Raw genomic sequence first — 21,017 nt, 5'->3', positions numbered from 1 at the left:
TTGCATCTAAAGATAGTCGACTTTTAATTACCCACACTAACAAGGGAGGGCAGTGGCATGGGAAATGCCCAAATCATTGTATTTTGGTTTTAGAATATATGTTTTGTGCTGGATCATCAGGTGGGTCTGTCAGATGGAATAAATGGTAGTCTAAATACATTATATTTCTAAGACATGACTCATAAGGAATACCATCTGGGTTTACTTGCCTGGTCCGTCTGTTTAGGATTTTTCGTCTTCTACTCGGCAGACAGTTTACCTCTACCTCTTAACCTCCTGCCTCCAACCCCACACTGACAATATATATCAGTCCTTACTGAGCTGTGCTTTCTCTGTAAAATCACCAAACCATATCACACACTTGGAGAAGGATGTGGCGGTCTGCTTCCGTAAGCAGACTTCTTATCAAACAGTAGTGTAACAGTGAAGAGCAGAGGCCTTGGAGCAAACAACCTGTATTTGAATCCCACTCTGTCACGTATTAGCTGTGTGACCTTAGGAGAGTTACGTAACTTCCCTGTGCTCAGCTTCCTTATCAACAAAATGAAGATAATAATAGTACCTACCTCATAGGGTGTTTTGAAGATTAGTACTGTATTTTTACACGGATAACATGTGTCTTCTGTGTGTGTTGGCCGTACCCTCCCCCTGTGAAACACCCTCATAAGAGCAGCCATGCCAGTCATCTTCCAAGTGTTGCTATAAAAAAAAGCATAATGTGCTTAAGAAAATACCTTTGGGGTAGGGCAAGGCTGGCAAACAAATACAGAAGGTGCATGTTATTTGCATAAAAACACAGTATTTGTAAAGCACTTAGAACCCTGTCTGACATATAGTAAGTATGCATGTGTTTGCTGCTTTTCTTTAATATTAAATTATCGTTAAAATTTTTTTTTATTGTGTTAAAAGATATATATAACATAAAATTTGCCATTTTAACCATTTCTAAGTGTCCAGTTTAGTGGCATTAATTATATTCACAGTGTTGTGCAACCGTCACCACTGTCTGTTTCCAAAACCTTTTCGTCACCCCAAACAGAAACTCTGTAACCATTAAGCAATCACCCTCCATCCCTCTCTTCTCTCAATCCCTGGAAACCTCTGATCTCCTTTCTGTCTGTATTTGCTTATTCTAGATATTCCGTATAAGTGTAATCATGTAGTATTTGTCCCTTTGTGTCTGGCTTATTTCACTCAGCATAATGCTTTTAAGGATCTTCCATGTAGCATGTATGAGAACTGCATTTCTTTTTATGGCTGAGTAATATTCCACTGGGGGCATATACCACATTTTGTTTATCCAGGCATCTGTTGATAGATACCCAGAACCCAGTGCCGTCACATATATCTGTTGATGGATATGTATTATTATTATTATGAAATAAAAAGAATGTGGTATGTTTCATTAATATAGTCAATAAATGTTTTTCAAATGCTTACAACTGTTCAGACCCTTTTGACTTAATTCCGTAAATGAGAACTGACAAGTAGATGATTTAAAGGGAGGGGCGTGGAAGGGGCAAGCACAATCCAGATTATTTAGACGTATTTATTTTTAATTTTTAAGTTCTAAGAGCAGCCGTAGCCAGGAATGTGTCTGTGGCTGAAGGAAAGGAACTGGACCTGTCCTGCAACATCACGACGGACCGAATGGACGACATCCGGCCCGAGGTGACGTGGTACTTCAGCAGGACACCAGACAGCACTTTGCCTGGCTCCCATGTGTTGGCACGGATGGACCGTGATTCCCTGGTGCACAGCTCTCCTCACGTTGCTTTGAGTCACATGGATGCACGCTCCTACCACTTACTGGTCCGCGACGTTGGCAAAGAAAACTCCGGCTATTATTTCTGCCACGTGACGCTCTGGGTACCTGGACACAACAGGAGCTGGCACAAGGTGGCCGAGGCCATGTCTGCCCCCGCCGGTGTGGATGTGATCTGGCTAGGTGAGTGGTATGGAGAGTGGCTCTTTACCCCTCTGGCTTAATCCCTTTTTGCATTATTCTGACGTTCTTTATATCAGTACAGCATACGTTAGCCTGGATATATCCCAGGCTGGGGGTGAAGGCAAACTGGCTGAAGTAGAATCTGGCAGGCAAAGGAAATGTTTAGATAATGTGGCCTCAGTTGTTTCAATACCCTCATTTGAGAGGATATCGTTTTCTTTTGTTGCCAAGAGATGTACAGGGTAGGAGCCCTGCTACATGGCTCTGTGAAATGGATCTTTGTCGCAGCGTGAATGCTGCCACTCTTGCCTTCCTTTTCCTAGATGTCTAGGTGCTCTCGACCAGGAGCTGATGCTTTTCCAAAGCCTGATGCAGAAGGAGAATTCCTTCCGTTAACAGAAAGCAGTTTTTCCACTGAAATGCCCTGGAATGCAAAAGTGACTTTTTTTGCAGTTACTGGCTAAATGTGGGTGGCTTCCTGCTTTTCTGCTGGGCGCTCTCACCCCAGGGGCCGTTTCACAGGTAGAGAAGCAATATGACTCTCAGTGTTGACCACCTTGCCATCCGTTTTATAACAGCTTGCCCTCTGTGTGAAGATCATTGTCATGTCCTGCTCTGTTCTACCATTCTTATCTTCCCCATCTCTTTTTTTCCTAGGTGTTTGCTTCTTGGGCCAGAGTTACCCTAACTTTCCCTAATTTTGGTTACTATCTTGTAATTGCAAGTAAATTTAAGAAGGCTGGGGCTGAGGGGGTTGTGGAGTGCTTTGCTTCCCTCCTCCATTATTACAAAGCTGAGGACAGGCCTCCCAGTCAAATTCTTCCCTGATTTGAGCTAATCTCTTTCTTTTCCCATGAGGGTTTTGAGCCCTGATGAAGGCAGTTGGCACCGTTGTGGTGGTTGTTAGCTGCTGGAGTCGGTCCCTGACTCATGGCAACCCCACGTACAGCAGAAGAAAACACTGCCTGATCCTGTGCCATCCCCATGATCATTCACGGATTAGACTGTTGTACCCCATAGGGTTTTTACTGGCTGATATTTCGAAGCACTGGGTTATTTAGAAGTAGATCACCAGGCCTTTCTTCCTAGGGCATCTTAATCTGGAAGCTCTGCAGAAACCTATTCAGCATCATAGCAACATGGCAAGCCACTTCGGACAAGTGGATGGTGGCCGGGCATGAGGTACGCTGGCCGAGAATCAAACCCGGGTCTCCCATGTGGAAAGTGAAAATTCTACGCTGAACCACCACTGCCTCATATTGTTGTGATTATTAGGAGGTAAAACAACCTTAAGGAGCCGTGGTGGTGCAGTGGTTAAGTGCTTGTCTGCTAACCCAAACGTTGGTAGTTTGAACCCACCAGCCACTCTCGGGAGAAAGATGTGGCAGCCTGCTCCTGTAAAGACTACAGCCTTGGAAACCGTAGGGGGCTGTTCTGCCCTGTCCTGTAGGGTCCCTATGAGTCGCCATTGACTCAACAGCATACAACAACAAAACAGGTCTTTATAGGCCAGGAAATAATTTACTCCTTCATCTGATACTGAACAGCCTCCTGCCCTGACCCCCAGCTCATACTTAGTTTATCCTTATCTCTGCATGGAAACTTTCCCCTTAGCGGCATTCTCACTGTTTCTTTTGAATGCTTTAGTTACTATTGGGTTAATGGTATCCAGGCCACTTTTTATGCCTCTGGACCTCATAGATAATAAGTTATTCCAGTTACAATGCATTTAACATCAAGGTGGGTCCCTTTTGAAGTGTGTGAAGCTCAACAGACCAGACTTGGAGCCTCATTGTTGTGTAGGTTAAGCATTCTATTAGGTGGTGCTTCCTGGATGTGTTAGTTTTGTAAATTTTTGCCTTTTTTCTCCTTTATTTCTGTGAGAGAAGGCTTGCAAGCCTAATTATGGCTTTCCTGTGTGATAGAGAGCCCTGATGAGTTTGTTTTGGTTTTTCTATGTCATATTTGGAAAACCAGAGGTTCCCCATGTAACCTAATGGAAAGGCGCCTGAGTAAATTCTCTATTTAGTCCTCATTGGTATATTGTCACATCACAGATCAGTGGTAACAGAATGCCATTTGCCTTATTGGCGGCTTGTAATACCAGATCATACTTCTCAAAATCCATATTACCAACCAAAAATTTAAACACACTCAATTAGTAAGCATGCATTCCAATGCTGAAAACACATGCCATCAAAAAAAATTTTTTTTTTTAATAAAAATTTAGCAACGAAAGGGTTTTTTAATAAGCCTTTATTTGACAAGGATGGGGAGTTAGCAAGTGAGAAGAGAAGAGGACAGGGAGAAGAAGATAAACAAGAGAATAAGCAGAAAGTTTTTTTTTTTTTTTACAGTCCAATCACATTGAAACTAAGCAGGGTGTGAGTCAAGGAGCCCTGGTGACTCAGTGGTTAAGTGCTTGGCTGCTGACCTAAAGGTTGGTGGTTCAAACCCACCAGCCATTCTGCAGGAGAAAGATGTGGCAGTCTACTTCTGTAAAGATTACAGCCTTGGAAACCCTGTAGGACAGTTCTACCCTGTCCTATAGGGTCACTATGAGTCGGAATTGACTGGAAGGCACACAACAACAACAGGGTGTTAGTCATCCCCGTCAGCAAAGTCATTCTTTGCTATCTGAAAAGTGAAAGGAGCGGGATTTATCTGGCGAGCTTTTCTTTCTGCCGCCTGAACCCTGTGCAAAAGACTCACTGTGAAGTACTGAACTGGAACAATGTTGGCCCAGCTAGAACTCTCCTTAGCAACCTTCAAAATAAAACAGATGTTGTCAGCACCAAAAGAAGATTTTTCATCTCTGGAGCCGAATTTGTTTCGCAGCTCTGATCCTCAGTGCATTGTGCGGGGCTGTGAAGTCCCAGCGCAGGCTCTTTGTGTTCCCTCCCCCACAGCTTCTGAATCCGAGCTTGAGGATTTTTTTTTTTAGAAAGTCTGCCTGCACTCCAATTTGAGGGCCTCTTTGAAGTACTAATGCATTGATCCTGGCATATCCAGGGGGAGATGCAGGCCCTGTCAGAAAACAGGAGGGTTGCTCCTGGGAAGGAATGGACTCCTTTTAACTGGGAGGGATTTGTAGGTGGCTGTGCTCTCTAGAGAGTGAGAAGAAAGAAAGAGATGAAATTATGGGAAAGGTTCAGCTATTATCCCCAGGATCCTGTCGTTTGTTTTTCTGCGGAGTCGGGAGAGTTATCCCTGACTGATGTTAACATATACGTAGCCCCGACCTTGCACAGCGCTTTGCATGTAATAGGCACTCAATAAATACTGGTTGAATGGATAAATAAGCCAGTACCAAAACATGGTTTATGTTAAAATATGTGCAATCATGTTCCACTTATAGATTATTCGCAGATGCTCTCACATGACCAAACCTACTGGGAGTGGAAGTGGTATCAAAAACAACTGCATTCTTCTCCTTTCTTCCTCTCTTAAATCTTCCCGTCCTTCCCTGTGCCAGTGACTCAAAGCATTACAACTGCTTGGACAGTTGTCAGGAGGTGAGTTGGGCCACCAGTACAGCAGCAGATCTTTCTCAGGACCCCCCCAAGTAGATTGTCTGCCCAGAAACCTGTGGGCCTGGTCTGGACTATGTAGTTGTCTCTGCATATATGCTATGGGTGTATAGTCATATGTGAATGCCATTCCAAATACAGCTTGGGGCTGGACTTGTTTGAGGTAACTGAGAAGTCATCAAGACAGAGAGGAAGACAGGTGACATGCCAAATACTCCTTTTACGTAGGTCATCTTATTTTGTATGAGTGTGAAACGTTGTCACAGAAAAGTTTTTAAGAAAGCTGATTCCTTGTTCAGATATTACACAAAACTCTCAGTTTCGCCACTTTATGGATTAAAAACAATAATTACCACTTATTGAGTGCTTCACGTGTGCCAAGCACTGGGCTAAGGGCTTTACATGCGTTATCTCTTTTAATACCCACAATAACTTTGAGAGACAGGTACTGCCACTATCTCCATCTAAAAACAACTAATTTAAAAAAATAGTTTTGCTTATCATTTTCAGGGTCAGGAATTAGGGAAAGACTCAACTGGGGTTCATCTCTGATCCACGTGGCGCCAGCTAGGGCAGTTGGGGCTGGGGATCCACTTCTAAGATGGCTTCCTCGCACATGTAACTCAGTGCTTCTGGGCTTCTCTCTCCACAAGGTATCCTATCCTTCAGGGCCTCTCCACATGGCTTGGGGTTCTCACAGCATGGTCTTCTTGGGGTAATCACACTTCTAACATAGTGGCTGGCTTCTAAGAATAAGGAAGTAGGAGTTGCCAGGCTGGTTAAAAGCTATGCCTGGAACTGGGATCACAGTAGAAGGTCCCTGACAGAGTGGGAGAAAAATGTAGAACAAAATTCCAATTCTTAAAAAAGACAAGACTTACTGATCTCATAGAAACTAGTGGAACTCCTGAGACTATGGCCCTTAGGCCTTGGAACTGAACCCAGTCCTGGAGATCACCTTTCAGCCAGAAGATAGGCCTGTAAGAGCTGTAACACCCAGGAGGGATGCGCATCTCAGAACAATCAGCCATACAAAACCAAAAGGGCAACATTTGCCCAAAAGCAAAGTTGAGAAGGCAGGAAGGGGCAGGAAAGCTGGGCAAAAGGAAACAGAGAGTCCAAGGAGGAAAAGGGGTGGGGGATGGGGGGAGTGCTGACACATTGAGGAGATTACAACCAAAATCATGAAACAAGCTGTATATAAATTGAATGGGAAACTAATTTGCTCTGTAAACTTTCACCTAAACCACACTAAAATGTTCAAAAAAAAAGCTATGCCCCTGAAACCGTCACAGGTCATTTCCTCAGTTTTCTATTGGTCAAAGCCATCACAGAGGCCACCCAAATTCAAGGGACTGGAGAAATGGTCTCTTAATGGGAGAATAGAGAGGTCATATTGCAGAAAGGCTTGTGGGGTGGGATATATTGCTGTGGCCGTTTTTGGAAAATAGAATCTACCACAGTGGTTAATGCTGGTTTCTTTTATTTCACAAAAGATACTTAGGTTGGCTTGGAGAGAATTATGGCCCAGGGTCAGTGGTCCCAAGTATTGTCACCTCCTTATGTGGAAACAAGCTGGTCTTGGGAATGAGCTTCACTTTTTTTTTTTTCTTCCTTTTTTGTTAACATATATATATAATACAATATTTGCCAATTCAACATTTTTTAGATATACAGTTTAGTGATATCAGTTACTTTAATCATGTGCAGCCATCACGCATAATCATTGCCAAATTTCCGATTACCATGCACAGAAACTCACTACTTCCTAAACAATGATTCCTCCTTCCCCCCTCCCTCCTGCCCCGGTACCAGAGAAACCAAAACCAAACCCACTGCCATCAAGTTCATTCCGACTCATGGTGACCCTATAGGACAGGGTAGAACTGCCCCATAGGATTTCCAAGGAATGGCTGGCATATTGGAACTGCTGACCTTCTAGTTATTAACTGTGTCCTTAACCACAGTGCCACCTTCCCTGCCTCTGGTAACTGCTAAATAAACTTTGGTCTCTGTTATTTAAAAAAAAAAAAAAAAAAAAAAAAACCCGTTGCCATCAAGTTGATTTTGACTTGTAGCAACCCTATAGGACGCAGTAGAACTGCCCCATAGGGCTTCCAAGGAGCAGCTGGTAGATTCGAACTGTCAACCTTTTTTTGGTTAGCAGCCATAGCATGCTGTATAGCTCTGAACTACTGTGCCACCAGGGCTCCTTGGTCTCTATACATTTGCCTATTCTTGAATAAGCTTCACCTTTTTTTTTTTTTTAAAGCAACTCTTTTACTGTATTTCAAGATTTTGTGGGTCAAGAATTCGGGCAGGACTCAACTGGGCAATTCTTCTGTTCCATGTGGCAGTGACCAGGATGACTCGGTGGTATTCTGGTGGCTGAGCTGATCTTGAGCATCTAAGATGGTCTTGATGTTTGGCACCTTGGCAAGGATAACTGGGAGGCTGGGCTTAGCTAAGCCCCCTCTTATCTATGTAGTCTCTGGGCCTCCAGTGGGGTCTCTCCAGCAGTCTGACTCTCCAGAAGTCAGACTTCTTACATGGTACCTCAGGGCCCCAAGAGCTACGACTCCAAGAGACAGGAAATGGAAGCTGCTGGTAAGCTTCTCTTTTGAAACTCTAGAGCGTAAGAGTCCTAAAAGCTGGAGAGTTCTGTCCTCATATGCTCCGGGTTGGTGCACTGAGGTGGATGAGTGGGTTGAAGCTGACTGGGACCTTCGTGTGCTCTAGTGTATTAACTAGACAGAGATCAGGGCAACGTGTGAACGGGTCTGGAGAGTCCAAGAGCACTTGTAGCAGTCAGAAGGATCATGGTGATTGTTTTAAAGGGTGAGAAAAAGCCTCTTGTACTTAGAATTTATGTCCTACTTTGAAGGGAAAAAAGAAAAATATTTAAGTTGGCTTGCAAAAGGAAGCATGATTTAAATAAAGCAGGAGACATAAAAATAGAATCAAGCTCAAAAGGGACAAAAAAAAATCAATAGATATTGTAAGGTGGTTGGGATGAATTAGTTATTGCATCTGAGCACTGAACTTGCCTCTGAATTTTTGAAGAGTTGAGGCAGAGGCTTGATTATACAGTTTTCATCTGATGAAAGAAAAAATAAAGCCTTTTAGAGAGACAAACTTTGTCTTGGCACTGAATCCATCATGTATTTTTTTCATTTAAGGGGCATTGAGTAACATAATGGACAGTGCTTTCAACTGTTCTTTTACAAAAGACCTAAAGTGATTGTTTAAATGGATGTCTCTTATATCCACCCTGTATAAAAGCTGAGGGCATAAATCTTAAGCAATGTGAAGGAAGGAGTTTCTGTAAGAAACTGAATTACTAGAGGGGACAAATGGTGCTTTGTGTTGATCCAATTGAGTATATGGCTAAAACTTAGACAATCTAGAGAAAATGGCTAGTTAATCTGCACATTAAGCCTTTCTCTCCACTATCAGCTGTCTTAAATGAGCCTTTGGCAGGGTTTGGGTACTAATCAGTTCATGATTGAGCTCTCTGCCTGAAGTCCTAGCCTTCTGTGGTGTTAATTGGAGAGGGTTCCACAGGCTGCCATGCAAGGCTCTGGAGGAGGCAGAGCTGAGTTCCGCTATTAAGGCTTAAGAACCTGATTTGCATTCTACCTCACCAGAGGACCGTCCCCTCTTCCAGCAGTGTGCCAGCAAGTAAGGTAATTATTTTTCTTTAAAAGGAGCTGTTAATCTGCTAAGTACTTGGTAGAAACTTCAGAATTCTGTGCCATATATGGGAGATGATTTAGATCTGCCAAATTTTAAGGGCAGCTATTACCAGCTGTTGGTCTCAAATTATCTCTGCAGCCAAAAGAGCATGTGGTCGAGAGCACCAGCTTTGGAGACAGGGAGGCTAGTGTTCGAGTCCTGCTCCCCCACCTTCTATGTATACGATGTTGGATGTGTCACTTGGAGTTTCTGAGCTTTGGTTTTCTTGGTTTGAGCGGATCGTGCGTATGAGGGGCTCATTAGTGCAGTGCTTGGCGCTTAAGTGCTCAACACTAATGATGATTTATTAGTGTTTGAGGGACAGTCAATTTATAACATACTCTTCCCCACCAAGTTCCTAGCCAATTAAGATCTGGAGTCTGTTTTGGGCATGGAGGAACTAGGAATCTGTGTGTCCTGGAAGCAGCTGCTCCCAAAGGGAACTGACCACACCCAGTCCCTTTCCTAGTAATTCACTCTTTGTTCTTTAGGAGGGAGTGAGTGGGGATGACAAGAGAAATCATGAGTGTGACATTGGGTGTGGGTTATAGATGTTCCATTCTAATGGTATCATTTTATTTAATTTTGTTTTCGTGGTGCTTTAGGTGGAAGTTTACAGTTCAAATGAGTTTCTCATTCAAAAATGTATACACATATTGTTTTGTGATGTTGGTTACAATCCCCACAGTGTGACAGCATGTTCCCCTTTTCCACGCCAGGTTCCCCATGTCCATTTGTCTGTTCCTGCCTTCTTATCTTTCTTTTGGACAGGAGATGCCCATTTGGTCTCGTATACTTGATTGAACTAAGAAGCGCATTCCTCACGTGTGTTATTGTTTGTTTTATAGGCCTGACTAATCTTTGGCTGAAAGGTGGACTTCTGGAGTGGCTTCAGTTCTGAGTTAGCAGGGTGTCCAGGGGCCATAGTCTCGGGGGTTCCTCCAGTCTCTGTCAGACCAGTAAGTCTGGTGGGCTATGTGAATTTGAATTTTGTTCTACATTTTTCTGCTGCCCTGTCCTGGATTCTCTATTAAGATCCCTATCAGAGCAGTCTGTGGTGGTAACTGGGCACCATCTAGTTTTTCTGATCTCAGGCTGGTGGAGGCTGTAGTTAATATGGCCCTTTGGTCCTTTGGGCTAATATTTTCCTTCTATCTTTGGTTTTCTTCATTCTACATGGCTCCAGACAGGTTGGGACCAATAGATGTATCTTAAATGGCTGCTTGTAAGTTTTTAAGACCTCACACGGTATTCACCAAAGTAGGATGTAGAACTTTTTTTTTCAAATTTTATGGTGCTTTAGGTGATGAGTCAGAATCAACTCGACAGCACTAGATTTGGTTTTATTTGATTTAGGTCAAAGTTTACAGCTTAAGTTAGTTTCTCATTCAAAAATTTATACACATACTGTTTTGTGACACTGGTTGCAATCCCCTCAATAAGACAGCATGCTCCTCTTTTCCATCCTGGGTTCCCCGTGTCTGTTTGTCCAGTTCCTGTCCCTTCCTGCCGTCTCGTCTTGCTTTTGGGCAGGAGTTGCCCATTTAGTCTCCTATATTTGTTTGAACTGAGAAGCATGTTACTCACTTGTTTGTTTTATAGGCTTGTCTAATCTTTGGCTGAAAAGTGGGCTCCAGAAGTGGTTTCAGTTCTGGGTCAGCAGAGTGTCTGGGGGCCATAGTCTCGGGGGTTCCTCCAGTCTCTGTCAGACCAGTAACTGTCATCTTTTTTTGTGAACTTGAGTTTTGTTCTATGTTTTTCTCCCGCTCTGTCTGGGACTCTCTCTTGTGAGCCCTGTAAGAGCAGTTGGCGGTGGTAGCCAGGTACCATCTAGTGCTTCCGGTCTCAGGCTGGTGGAGGCTCTGATTCATGTGGTCCTTTAGTCCTTTGGACTAATATTTTCCTTCTGTCTTTGATTTTCTTCATTTTCGTTTCTTGTTGATGGGATGGGACCAATAGATATATCTTAGATGGCCACTTGCAAGTTTTTCAGATCTCAGACACTGCTCACCAAAGTAGGATGTAGAACATTTTATGAGCTATGTTGTACCAGTTGACCTAGATGTCTCCCAAGACTGTTCCCCAGCCCCCAGCCCCACCAACTCAGTCTCTCAAGGTGTTTGGCTGTGTCTAGGAAACTTCTATGCCTTTGTCTTGGTCAGGTTATGCTGACTTCCCCTATATTGTGTGTTGTTATCTGTCCCTTCATCAAAATTGACACTTGTGTATTATCTAGTTAGTGATTTCTCCTCCCCATTCCTCCCCACCCTCGTGACCATCAAAGAGTTAATGATATCATTTTAATTGCTCTGAAATGGCTAATGCTGAATACAGCTTCATGATGATGCTTGCATTGAGGTAGGTTAAGTGCCGCCTCCCCCCAAAAAAAATCCCAATAACAATTGCTTCTTATATAGCCTCGTCTATTTAAATGTTAGAGAATATGTAATTGCTATACAAATGATGAAGGAGCCCTGGTGGCACAGTGGTTAAGTGCTCGGCTGCTAACTGAAAGGTGGCGGTTAGAACCCACCAGCCGCTCCGTGGGAGAAAAGACCTAACGATCTGCTCTGGTAAAAATTACAGCCTGGGAAACCCTATGAGGCAGTTCTACTCTGTCACATGGGGTCACTGTCAGTCGAAATCGACTTGAACGCAGAACAACAACAACAACATGCAACTCTTTTTGACAATTGGTTAACATGATCAGCTGCCTCTAAAGTACATGCCCTGTCACTTGGGGTTAATAAAACCTCATCTTCAGTAGAGACAAGGGCATTCATTCTCCTGTTTCCTCTAACTCAAGCATGCAGCCTGTTCGTCTAACTAGCTGTACCAAGTTAGCTTGGTTTCAAAGGGGGCATTAGAACATGGCCTTGTTGTACACAGTTCAGGATTAGTGTCTCAGCTGTTGTCATCACTCTCGTCTTCTGGGAAGAAGAAGTCTTTGAGAAAGCGTTAATAATCTGGGTGTGTAATGAGGTTGCGCGGTTTGGTCCGTACTGGGAGCCAGGATGTGGAGCCAAAGACACTCATTTAATTCTGCTCACACGCAACAGGAGCTTAGTCTTCTAATTTTACTCCTCTGGGATTTGTTGGTTGGTTGGTTTGTTTTTCATTTAGGAAACGTACATGACAATAGTACCTATTTCATAAGGTTGTTAGGAAGATTAATTGAGAATGCAGGGTAAGTGTGTTGCATGGCATCTGGCATATAGAAAGCCCTCAATAAACTCCAGTTGTTATTATTACTGTTGGTAAAATGGGGGTAATAGACCTTATCTACTGGCCAGCAGTCAGTTTGTCATACGGTGGTGGCTTGCATGTTGCTGTGATGCTGGAAGCTATGCCATCCATAGTTCAAATACTAGCAGGGTCACCCATGGCAAACAGGTTTCAGTGGAGCTTCCAGACTTGGACTAGGAAGAAAGGCCTGGCAATCAACTTTCAAAAATTAGCCAGTGAAAACCCTGTGGATCACAACAGAATATTGTAATAGCGTACTGGAAGATGAGGCCCCTAGGATGGAAGGCAACAACGGACCCCAGCAGGCTGGTGATCATGAGGGTGGTACAGGGTGGGGCATCATTTCTTTCTCTTGTACATGGGATAGTCATAAGTTGAAGCTGATTCGACAGCACTTCATAACGATAACAACACACCTACCTTCCTTATAGAATTGTCATGAGAGTGAAGTGAGGTTGCCTGTGTGAAAACTTCAAGGTCAGGTCCCTGTACACAGTAGGCACACATATTTGTGTTTGCAAATTAGTCAGCGATTCTGAAAGCTTTTCATTGTTTTGGAACTTATAACGCAGGCGTCTAATGACCCGTATTCAAAGAACAAAGTATTCTGTTTGGAAGGGCCACCCTATTTGGAGCCTGTAGCTCAGGAGATAGTGCACACCATCCCATCACCACCCCAGGAGCCAGGTGAGTGAGTGGATCCCTGCTTGTCAAGAATGTGAACGATGCCCCATTCACACTGGCCTCAGCGTTTACACAGGGTTTAGCCTGTGAGTTGTTGGTCCGCATGTTTTCAACTGTTTGGAATGCAAATTTTCAAACAAACACACAAGTAGAAAGAACCACCCAGCTTCGACAGTGCTGATACTCTGCAATTCTTGTTTCTTTTCTTTTTCCTTCCCTGGATAAACACACACGCGCACACACATTTTTTTTCCATTTTTATTTTTTTCTTTCTGGAGCGGCTTAAAACACTTCTCAGACATGTCATTGCATCATTAAATACTTTAATAGGCATCTTTAACTGATCAGGATCTTTTTTTTTTTTTTTTAAACATAACCACCATTGCATTCTTAGCTGGTTTCTTGATGAGATCAAGTAGAATATAATGGTAATCAGTAGTGGGATGCGTATGCCAAATCTGAGCATTTTTTATGCAAAATGTTAAATTTAGTTCAATTCAGCAAGCATGTTAATACTTTTTATGTACAAGGCACTGTATGCATAGCACACATGGATGAGTAAGGGAGGTAGGCCCTGACTCTGGGAAGAGTCTTATGGAAGGGGCTATAAGACGTATTTACAGGCAGCCAACGTTCAAATAAAATCCTTAGAGAGCACGGAGCGTGGCAGGTGGGAAGGGCCCCATGAACGTTTGTTGAATGAGAAGTAGAGGTGTGGCATGCTGGGTGAGTTCAGAGGAGGGATGCTCTATTAAGGAGAGGCTACATGGGGAGGTATGTGTGGATAGGTTTTGAGGACCACGCATCATCTCTGTAAACAATTTTTTTTTTAATTTATCGTAAAACAACATTCAAGGAAAATTTCTGCACATGCACCAAAAGCAAAGAGGAAATAAGAACCCACCATTCCAGTGTAGTGGAATTGTACCTTCTCTAGGAAACCCTGGTGGCATAGTGGTTAAGAGCTATGGCTGCTAACCACAAGGTTGGCAGTTCGAATCCACCAGGTGCTCCTTGGAACTTGAGGGGACAGTTCTCCTCTGTCTTATAGGGTCACTATGAGTCGGAATCAACTCAATGGCAACGGGTTTCTTCTAGGAGTTCAGATCTAAAGTCAACCTACAATGCTGGTGTGTAGTTCAGATGCCCTCTGAACACCCTTTAAATCACTAGAACCTGCATCTTCTAACTCACCAGCCAAGAACCCAATTGTTTTTGTTTGTCTCTGCGTTTAGACAGAGGCTTCCTCTTCTGGGGCCTGAGGGTTAGTGTTAAGGGAGAATGAGGAGACCGAGCAGGTCAATGAAGGGATTTTTCTGTCCTGCCAAACTGGAATTCCTATAACGTAGATGCATGCATGCTATACCTGTCTTGTACTCTCACGTCTCTATATGTGAGGTGGGAGTGGAGTAGAACGGGAGGATCCGTTCAGTCATTTATTCAACAACTTACCGAGCAGGTGCTCCAGGTGCTGAGGCAGAGGGACCAGCGGGAAGAAAAGCAGATGAATCGGAAGCATATGGATGTTTAGGGAATCCTGAGAGCTGTTGTCTGAATAGAGTATAGAATATGTACAGGAAGGCAGTGGGTGGCGGGGCTGAACAAATGAGTTGGTCTCACATTTGGAGGAGCCAGGTAGAGGCAGGTGTTCAGTAGGTGAGAAGACAAACCATCAGAGGGTTTCCCTGGTAGTTAGTTGTTACCAGCCTGGACTGGGATTGAGAGATTATTTTAATAGTCTTGGCTGGAGGCAGTGAGGGCCAGAATGAGGGTATTGTTCATGAGAGTTGCGCTTTTATTCAACCACAAATATTTATGGAGAACCTACTAGGTGCGAGGCCTGGGAGTAGGGGAAATGGAGGAGACACTTAAGAGGGAGAATGTATGAGATTTAGGAACCCTCAGAGTGGAGAAGAGCCCTTGGGTGGTACAAACAGTTAACATGCTCAGCTCTTAACCAAAAGGTTGGGGGTTTGAACCCACCCAGAGGCACCTCAGAAGAAAGGTCTGGCAGTGTATGTTAAAAAAATCAACCACCGAAAACCAGTGGAGCATAGTCTTACTCTGACACGCATGAGGTCACCATGAGTCAGAGTCGGCTTCACGGCAGAGTGGAGAGGAGTAAGGGAGAGGAAGGGCAGGGGACAGCACACATTTTAAGCTGAGGTGACTGGGAGACTGAATGGTAGATGTGTGGTAACAGGAACAGTAACTGGAAAGTTAGTAACTGGAGTGGGGTTTGTAGCTGTGTGTGTGTATATATATGTATTGGCAGAGGGGGGTGGAGAGTGGGGTAAATTAGGTTAAGATACCCTGATGGAGACACCAAGTCGAGATGCCTACAACATAGCCCTCTGCCAGTGTTTGGGTCACAAACCTAAGGAAGACTTGGGGCCAGGGCAGGAGAGCAGCTGGGTTCTGATGCTCTGGTGAGTGGGGTTTGGCCTGGCCAAGAGGTAGGTAGAGGGGTAGAGAGCTGCTCTAACAGTTGGTGTTTGGCTAGTTTGACTGCCTTTTCCATGTGTTCAACAGTCTGACCATGAATAGTTCCATCAACTGACTGTGTCTCTTTTTCATAACTTTTTAAAATAATTTTTATTGTGCTTTAAGTGAAAGTTTACAAATCAAGTCAGTCTGTCACATACAAGCTTATATACACCTTACTCCATACTCCCACTTACTCTCCCCCTAATGAGTCATCCCGCTCCCTCCTTCCAGTCTCTCCTTTCGTGACAATTTTGTCAGTTTCTAACCCTCTCTACCCTCCTATCTCCCCTCCAGACAGGAGATGCCAACACAGTCTCAAGTGTCCACCTGATACAAGTAGCTCACTCTTCGTCAGCATCTCTGTCCATCCCATTGTCCAGTCCCTTCCATGTCTGATGAGTTGTCTTCGGGAATGGTTCCTGTCCTGGGCCAACAGAAGGTCTGGGGCCCATGACCGCCGGGATTCCTCTAGTTTCAGTCAGACCATTAAGTCTGGTCTTTTTATGAGAATTTGGGGTCTGCATCCCACTGTTCTCCTGCTCCCTCAGGGGTTCTCTGTTGTGCTCCCTGTCAGGGCAGTCATTGGTTGTGGCCAGGCACCATCTAGTTCTTCTGGTCTCAGGATGATGTAAGTCTCTGGTTCATGTGGCCCTTTCTGTCTCTTGGGCTCATAGTTACCGTGTGACCTTGGCGTTCTTCATTCTCCGTTGATCCAGGTGGGTTGAGACCAATTGATGCATCTTAGATGGCTGCTTGTTAGCATTTAAGACCCCAGACGCCGCATTTCAAAGTGGGATGCAGAATGTTTTCATAATAGAATTATTTTGCCAATTGACTTAGAAGTCCCCTTAAGCCGTAGTCCCCAAATCCCCGCCCTTGCTCCACTGACCTTTGAAGCGTTCAGTTTATCCCAGAAACTTCTTTGCTTTTGGTCTAGTCCAGTTGAGCTGACCTTCCATGTATTGAGTATTGTCCTTCCCTTCACCTAAAGTAGTTCTTATCTACTACGTAATCAGTAAATAACCCTTTCCCACCCTCCCTCCCTGCCTTGTAACCAGAAAAGTATGTGTTCTTCTCAGTTTATACTATTTCTCAACATCTTATAATTGTGGTCTTATACAATATTTGTCCTTTTGCCTCTGACTAATTTCACTCAGCATAATGCCTTCCAGGTTCCTCCATGTTATGAAATGTTTCACAGATTCGTCACTGTTCTTTATCGATGCATAATATTCCATTGTGTGAATTTACCACAATTTATTTAACCATTCATCCGTTGATGGACACCTTGGTTGCTTCCAGCTTTTTGCTATTGTAAACAGAGCTGCAATAAACATGGGTGTGCATATATCTGTTCTTGTAAAGGCTCTTATTTCTCTAGGATATATTACGAGGAGTGAGATTTCTGGGTTATATGGTAGTTCTATTTCTAACTTTTTAAGAAAACGCCAGATAGATTTCCAAAGTGGCTGTACCATTTCATGACCACTTTTAACAGCTTTTGGAAAAGTACCACTTTGGAAGAATTTGTTCAGAGGTTGGGAGTTGAGCTATGAAGGAATGAAGGATTAATAATAATTAAAGAGTTGATCATGGTTTAGGAGAGAAGAGAAACCACCACAGGAAGCCTCATAGTGCTTGAAGTTGCACTGGTCAGTCAGGTTGGTGTGATGGCCCATCAGGGAGCTGGCTTCTTGGGTCACATTCCCTGTGGCAGTAACTTAGCTATGGCATTCAATTTACCATCAGTGTTGTTAGGTGCTGTTGAGTCAATTTTGACTCATAGCAACCCCATGTGTTACAGAGTTAAACTTCCCCATAGAGTTTTCTAGGCTGTAATCTTTACAGGAGCAGGTCACGAGGTCTTTCTTCTGTGCAGCCATTGGATGGGTTTGAGCTGCCAACCTTTTCATCAGTATCAAAAACAAAAAACAAACCCATTGCTGTTGAGTCAATTCCAACTCATAGCAACCCTATAGGACAGAGTAGAACTGCCCCTTGGGATTTCCAAGAAGCAGCTGGTGGATTCGAACTGCTGATCTTTTGGTTAACAGCCTAGCTCTTAACCACTGCACCAGAGAATACAGAAAACAGTTACATTTGGTTCATTTGAGAGATGAGGATGTACATTGAAAGGTGGTAAAAAGAATATAGCCTTGGATTCAAATCTGCCACTTTTGAGCTGTGTGGGCAAGTTGCTAACCTCTCTAAACCTGTCTCCTCAGATGTCAGGTGGAATTGTAAATAATAGTTCATATGTATATATACATGCAGATACACATGTGTGTGTATCTCAGTCATGCAGGCACCAGTCTAAACGTTTTTACGTATACCTATTAATCCTCCTAGTAGCATTATGAAGTAGTTAGTATTATTATCGCCATTTTTACAGATGAGGCACTAGAGAGGTTAAGTAATCTTGCCATGGCTACGCAGTCAATGGCAGAGCCAGGATTTGCACACAGCCTGGCCCCAGAGTCCCAGCTCTTCCCCACTGCTTTTTCCTGCCACACAGTTTGTCGTTCAGGTTAATGTGGTAACACACATGAAGGATCCTACTCATTGCGCTGGAAATGGAGTGGGGGCTCTCAGCTGCTGCAGCTTGCAGATTGTCCATGTGGTGGTGGTCCAGATAAGTCTTGACAGGACTGGGAGCGGTGAGATCTTGCTGTAACCACAGCCAGTTCCAATCTGTCCTTTGCACATATAAGTGAATTTAGTTGTCCTTTTCTGCACCCAAGTTATACCAATAATCTGTGGATGTGGGGTAATTTGTGAATTTTTCTTAAGCATATTGTGGTATAAGTATATTTCAGTTGTATCTGTTCCTCATTCAGTTGTTGCTAGAGAAGCTGTGGATGTGTGAGCACTCTGGCCCAGGAGATGGGAATCTCCCAACTGTGTGACCTTTGCACGTGTCTGTACAACAAGGCTGGGTGGTCTCTCAGGCACTTCCCAGCTCTGATGCCAGTCTGTGGCATTTCTCTACAGAGTCCGCTTTACAGCCAGGTGTGCTCCATGACGCAGGTGAGGGCCACGGTGTTTTAACTTTACACAGCACAGAGTCCAACTTCACCGGCAATTATATGCTTGTGATGATGACATTTAAGGGAATTAGGATTTTGAGTTTTTTCCATTTCCTGGCCCACTGAATCATTCTTGGAGAAGCCGTGATGTTACAAATTTCATTAGAAGTAGAAATCACAAAAGCACAGTGCCTTGACCTCAGCAGTTTATAATCTGTATGAGTCATAAATAAAAGTAATGTTAAATAAGACTAAAGGTTTGATCAAGATGATAGGAATAAAGGCAGTGTTGGCAAATGAGAAGTTCTGTTTAAGTGGGGTTATTTTTCTCCTAGAATCCAAAGTTTTCTGCAGAAGAAAATGTAGCCATTTCTAAAAGTCCTAGTTTGCATTAATGTAGCACATATTTATTGAGTGCCTACTGAATAAAAGCAATGTGTTTGGAACAAAGATGAGACCCTCAAGCAAAGAGTAATAATGTAGTGTGATAACTGCTATATAAGAATACACACATGGCTTACAGGAACACAAAGAAAGAGTGTCACTCCAAGGATCCTGGAAGGCTGCATGAAGGAGGTGACATTAAAGAATGAGTGGGGGTTTGCAAGGCAATCAAGAAGAGAAGGGCCATTCCAAGCAGGTCTTCACAGAGCTGTGAGACTGGTGCCTGGAGAATGCAGGTAATTAGGTGTAACTTGTGTGCAGGGGTTATAAGGAGAGGAAACAAGGCTACCAAGGGGTTCTGATACCATTTCCTTGGCAAATATGGAGGAAGGCCTTGGGGCAGTAAGAACAGAAAAGTGGAGTTATGGAAATGCTTTAAACCTCAGAGGAAAGAGGGTGTTTTATACAAGCGGAAAATAACAGGAATGTCTCAGTGGCAGAGGAGACACTAGCTTTCCTTCCACCACTGTCAGATTTTGTGCAGGTGAGGAAGCAGGGTGCTCCTGGTGGGCAGGCCTTACTAGAGCCAGATTCTCAGAGAGAGGGCTTCAAGGTTAGCAGGATTGTATGGGTGAGTCACATTTCCTGGTGAAGAGTGTCCTCTGGAGAGTTTGAGGTTGGGGGTTGTTTATTGATCGCTAAACGCAGATTTGGAAAGCACCGCGGAAAAGTCAGAGGGACTATAAAGTGAGGATAAGAAAATGCAAGGGGAAGTGATGACCTGAGGACCTTTCATTTTGGGGCATGGCCAAGAATGACAGGAACCCAGGCCATGGTGGGATTAATTGGCTCAGATTCTGGAATGGGCTCTAAAACCAAAACCAGTTGCCAATGAGTCAGCCCCGATTCATGGTGACCCTACGTGTTTCCGGGTAGAACTGTGCTCCATAGGTTTTTTTTTTTTAATTAAATTTTATTAAGCTTCAAGTGAACGTTTACAAATCAAGTCAGTCTGTCACATATAAGTTTACATACATCTTACTCCCTACTCCCACTTGCTCTCCCCCTATTGAGTCAGCCCTTTCAGTCTCTCCTTTCGTGACAATTTTGCCAGCTTCCCTCTCTCTCTATCCTCCCATCCCCCCTCCAGACAAGAGTTGCCAACACACTCTCAAGTGTCCACCTGATATAATTAGCTCACTCTTCATCAGCATGTCTCTCCCACCTGCTGACCAGTCCCTTTCATGTCTGATGAGTTGTCTTCGGGGATGGTTCCTGTCCTGTGCCGACAGAAGGTCTGGGGAGCATGGCCGACGGGATTCCTCTAGTCTCAGTCAGACCATTAAGTAAAAACCTAACTTGTATCGTTCTATATAGCCTTGTATCACTCTCCATCTGGCAGTTCAATGCCTCCTGTATTTAGTCCCTCTTTTTGATTATTGTGATCTTTTACCTGTTGACTTCCATGATTCCCTGTTATGTGTATTATTTTATTTATTTATTTTAATTAATCTTAATTTGTTTGTTTTTGTGATTTCCCTATTTGAGTTGATATCAGGACGTTCTGTTTTGTGACCTTGTATTGTGCTGGTATCTGATATTATTGGTTTTCTAACCAAACAACATCCTTTAGTATTTCTTGTAGCTTTGGTTTGGTTTTTGCAAATTCTCTAAACTTGTGTTTATCTGTAAATATCTTAATTTCTCCTTCATATTTCAGAGAGAGTTTTGCTGGATATATGATCCTTGGCTGGCAGTTTTTCTCCTTCAGTGTTCTGTATACGTCGTCCCATTCCCTTCTTGCCTGCATGGTTTCTGCTGAGTAGTCCGAACTTATTCTTATTGATTCTCCCTTGAAGGAAACCTTTCTTTTCTCCCTGGCTGCTTTTAAAATTTTCTGTTTATGTTTGGTTTTGGCAAGTTTGATGATAATATGTCTTGGTGTTTTTCTTTTTGGATCAATCTTAAATGGGGTTC

At 43.5% G+C, this 21,017-nt stretch overlaps 1 protein-coding gene across 1 annotated transcript in view; it reads left to right on the top strand.

Moving 5' to 3' along the window:
* Window positions 1-21,017, top strand: part of PTGFRN (prostaglandin F2 receptor inhibitor) — a 100,651-nt gene that overhangs the window by 54,155 nt on the left and 25,479 nt on the right. The window contains exon 4 of the mRNA XM_003409611.4: window positions 1,568-1,948. Within this exon, the coding sequence (XP_003409659.2) occupies window positions 1,568-1,948 (381 nt within the window). The remainder of the gene's footprint in view (window positions 1-1,567; window positions 1,949-21,017) is intronic.

Source organism: Loxodonta africana, chromosome 3 (assembly GCF_030014295.1).
Source record: "Loxodonta africana isolate mLoxAfr1 chromosome 3, mLoxAfr1.hap2, whole genome shotgun sequence".
Lineage (NCBI taxonomy): Eukaryota > Metazoa > Chordata > Mammalia > Proboscidea > Elephantidae > Loxodonta > Loxodonta africana.
Note: the sequence above shows the minus strand (reverse complement) of the source record. Positions and strands in the feature narration are given on the sequence as shown.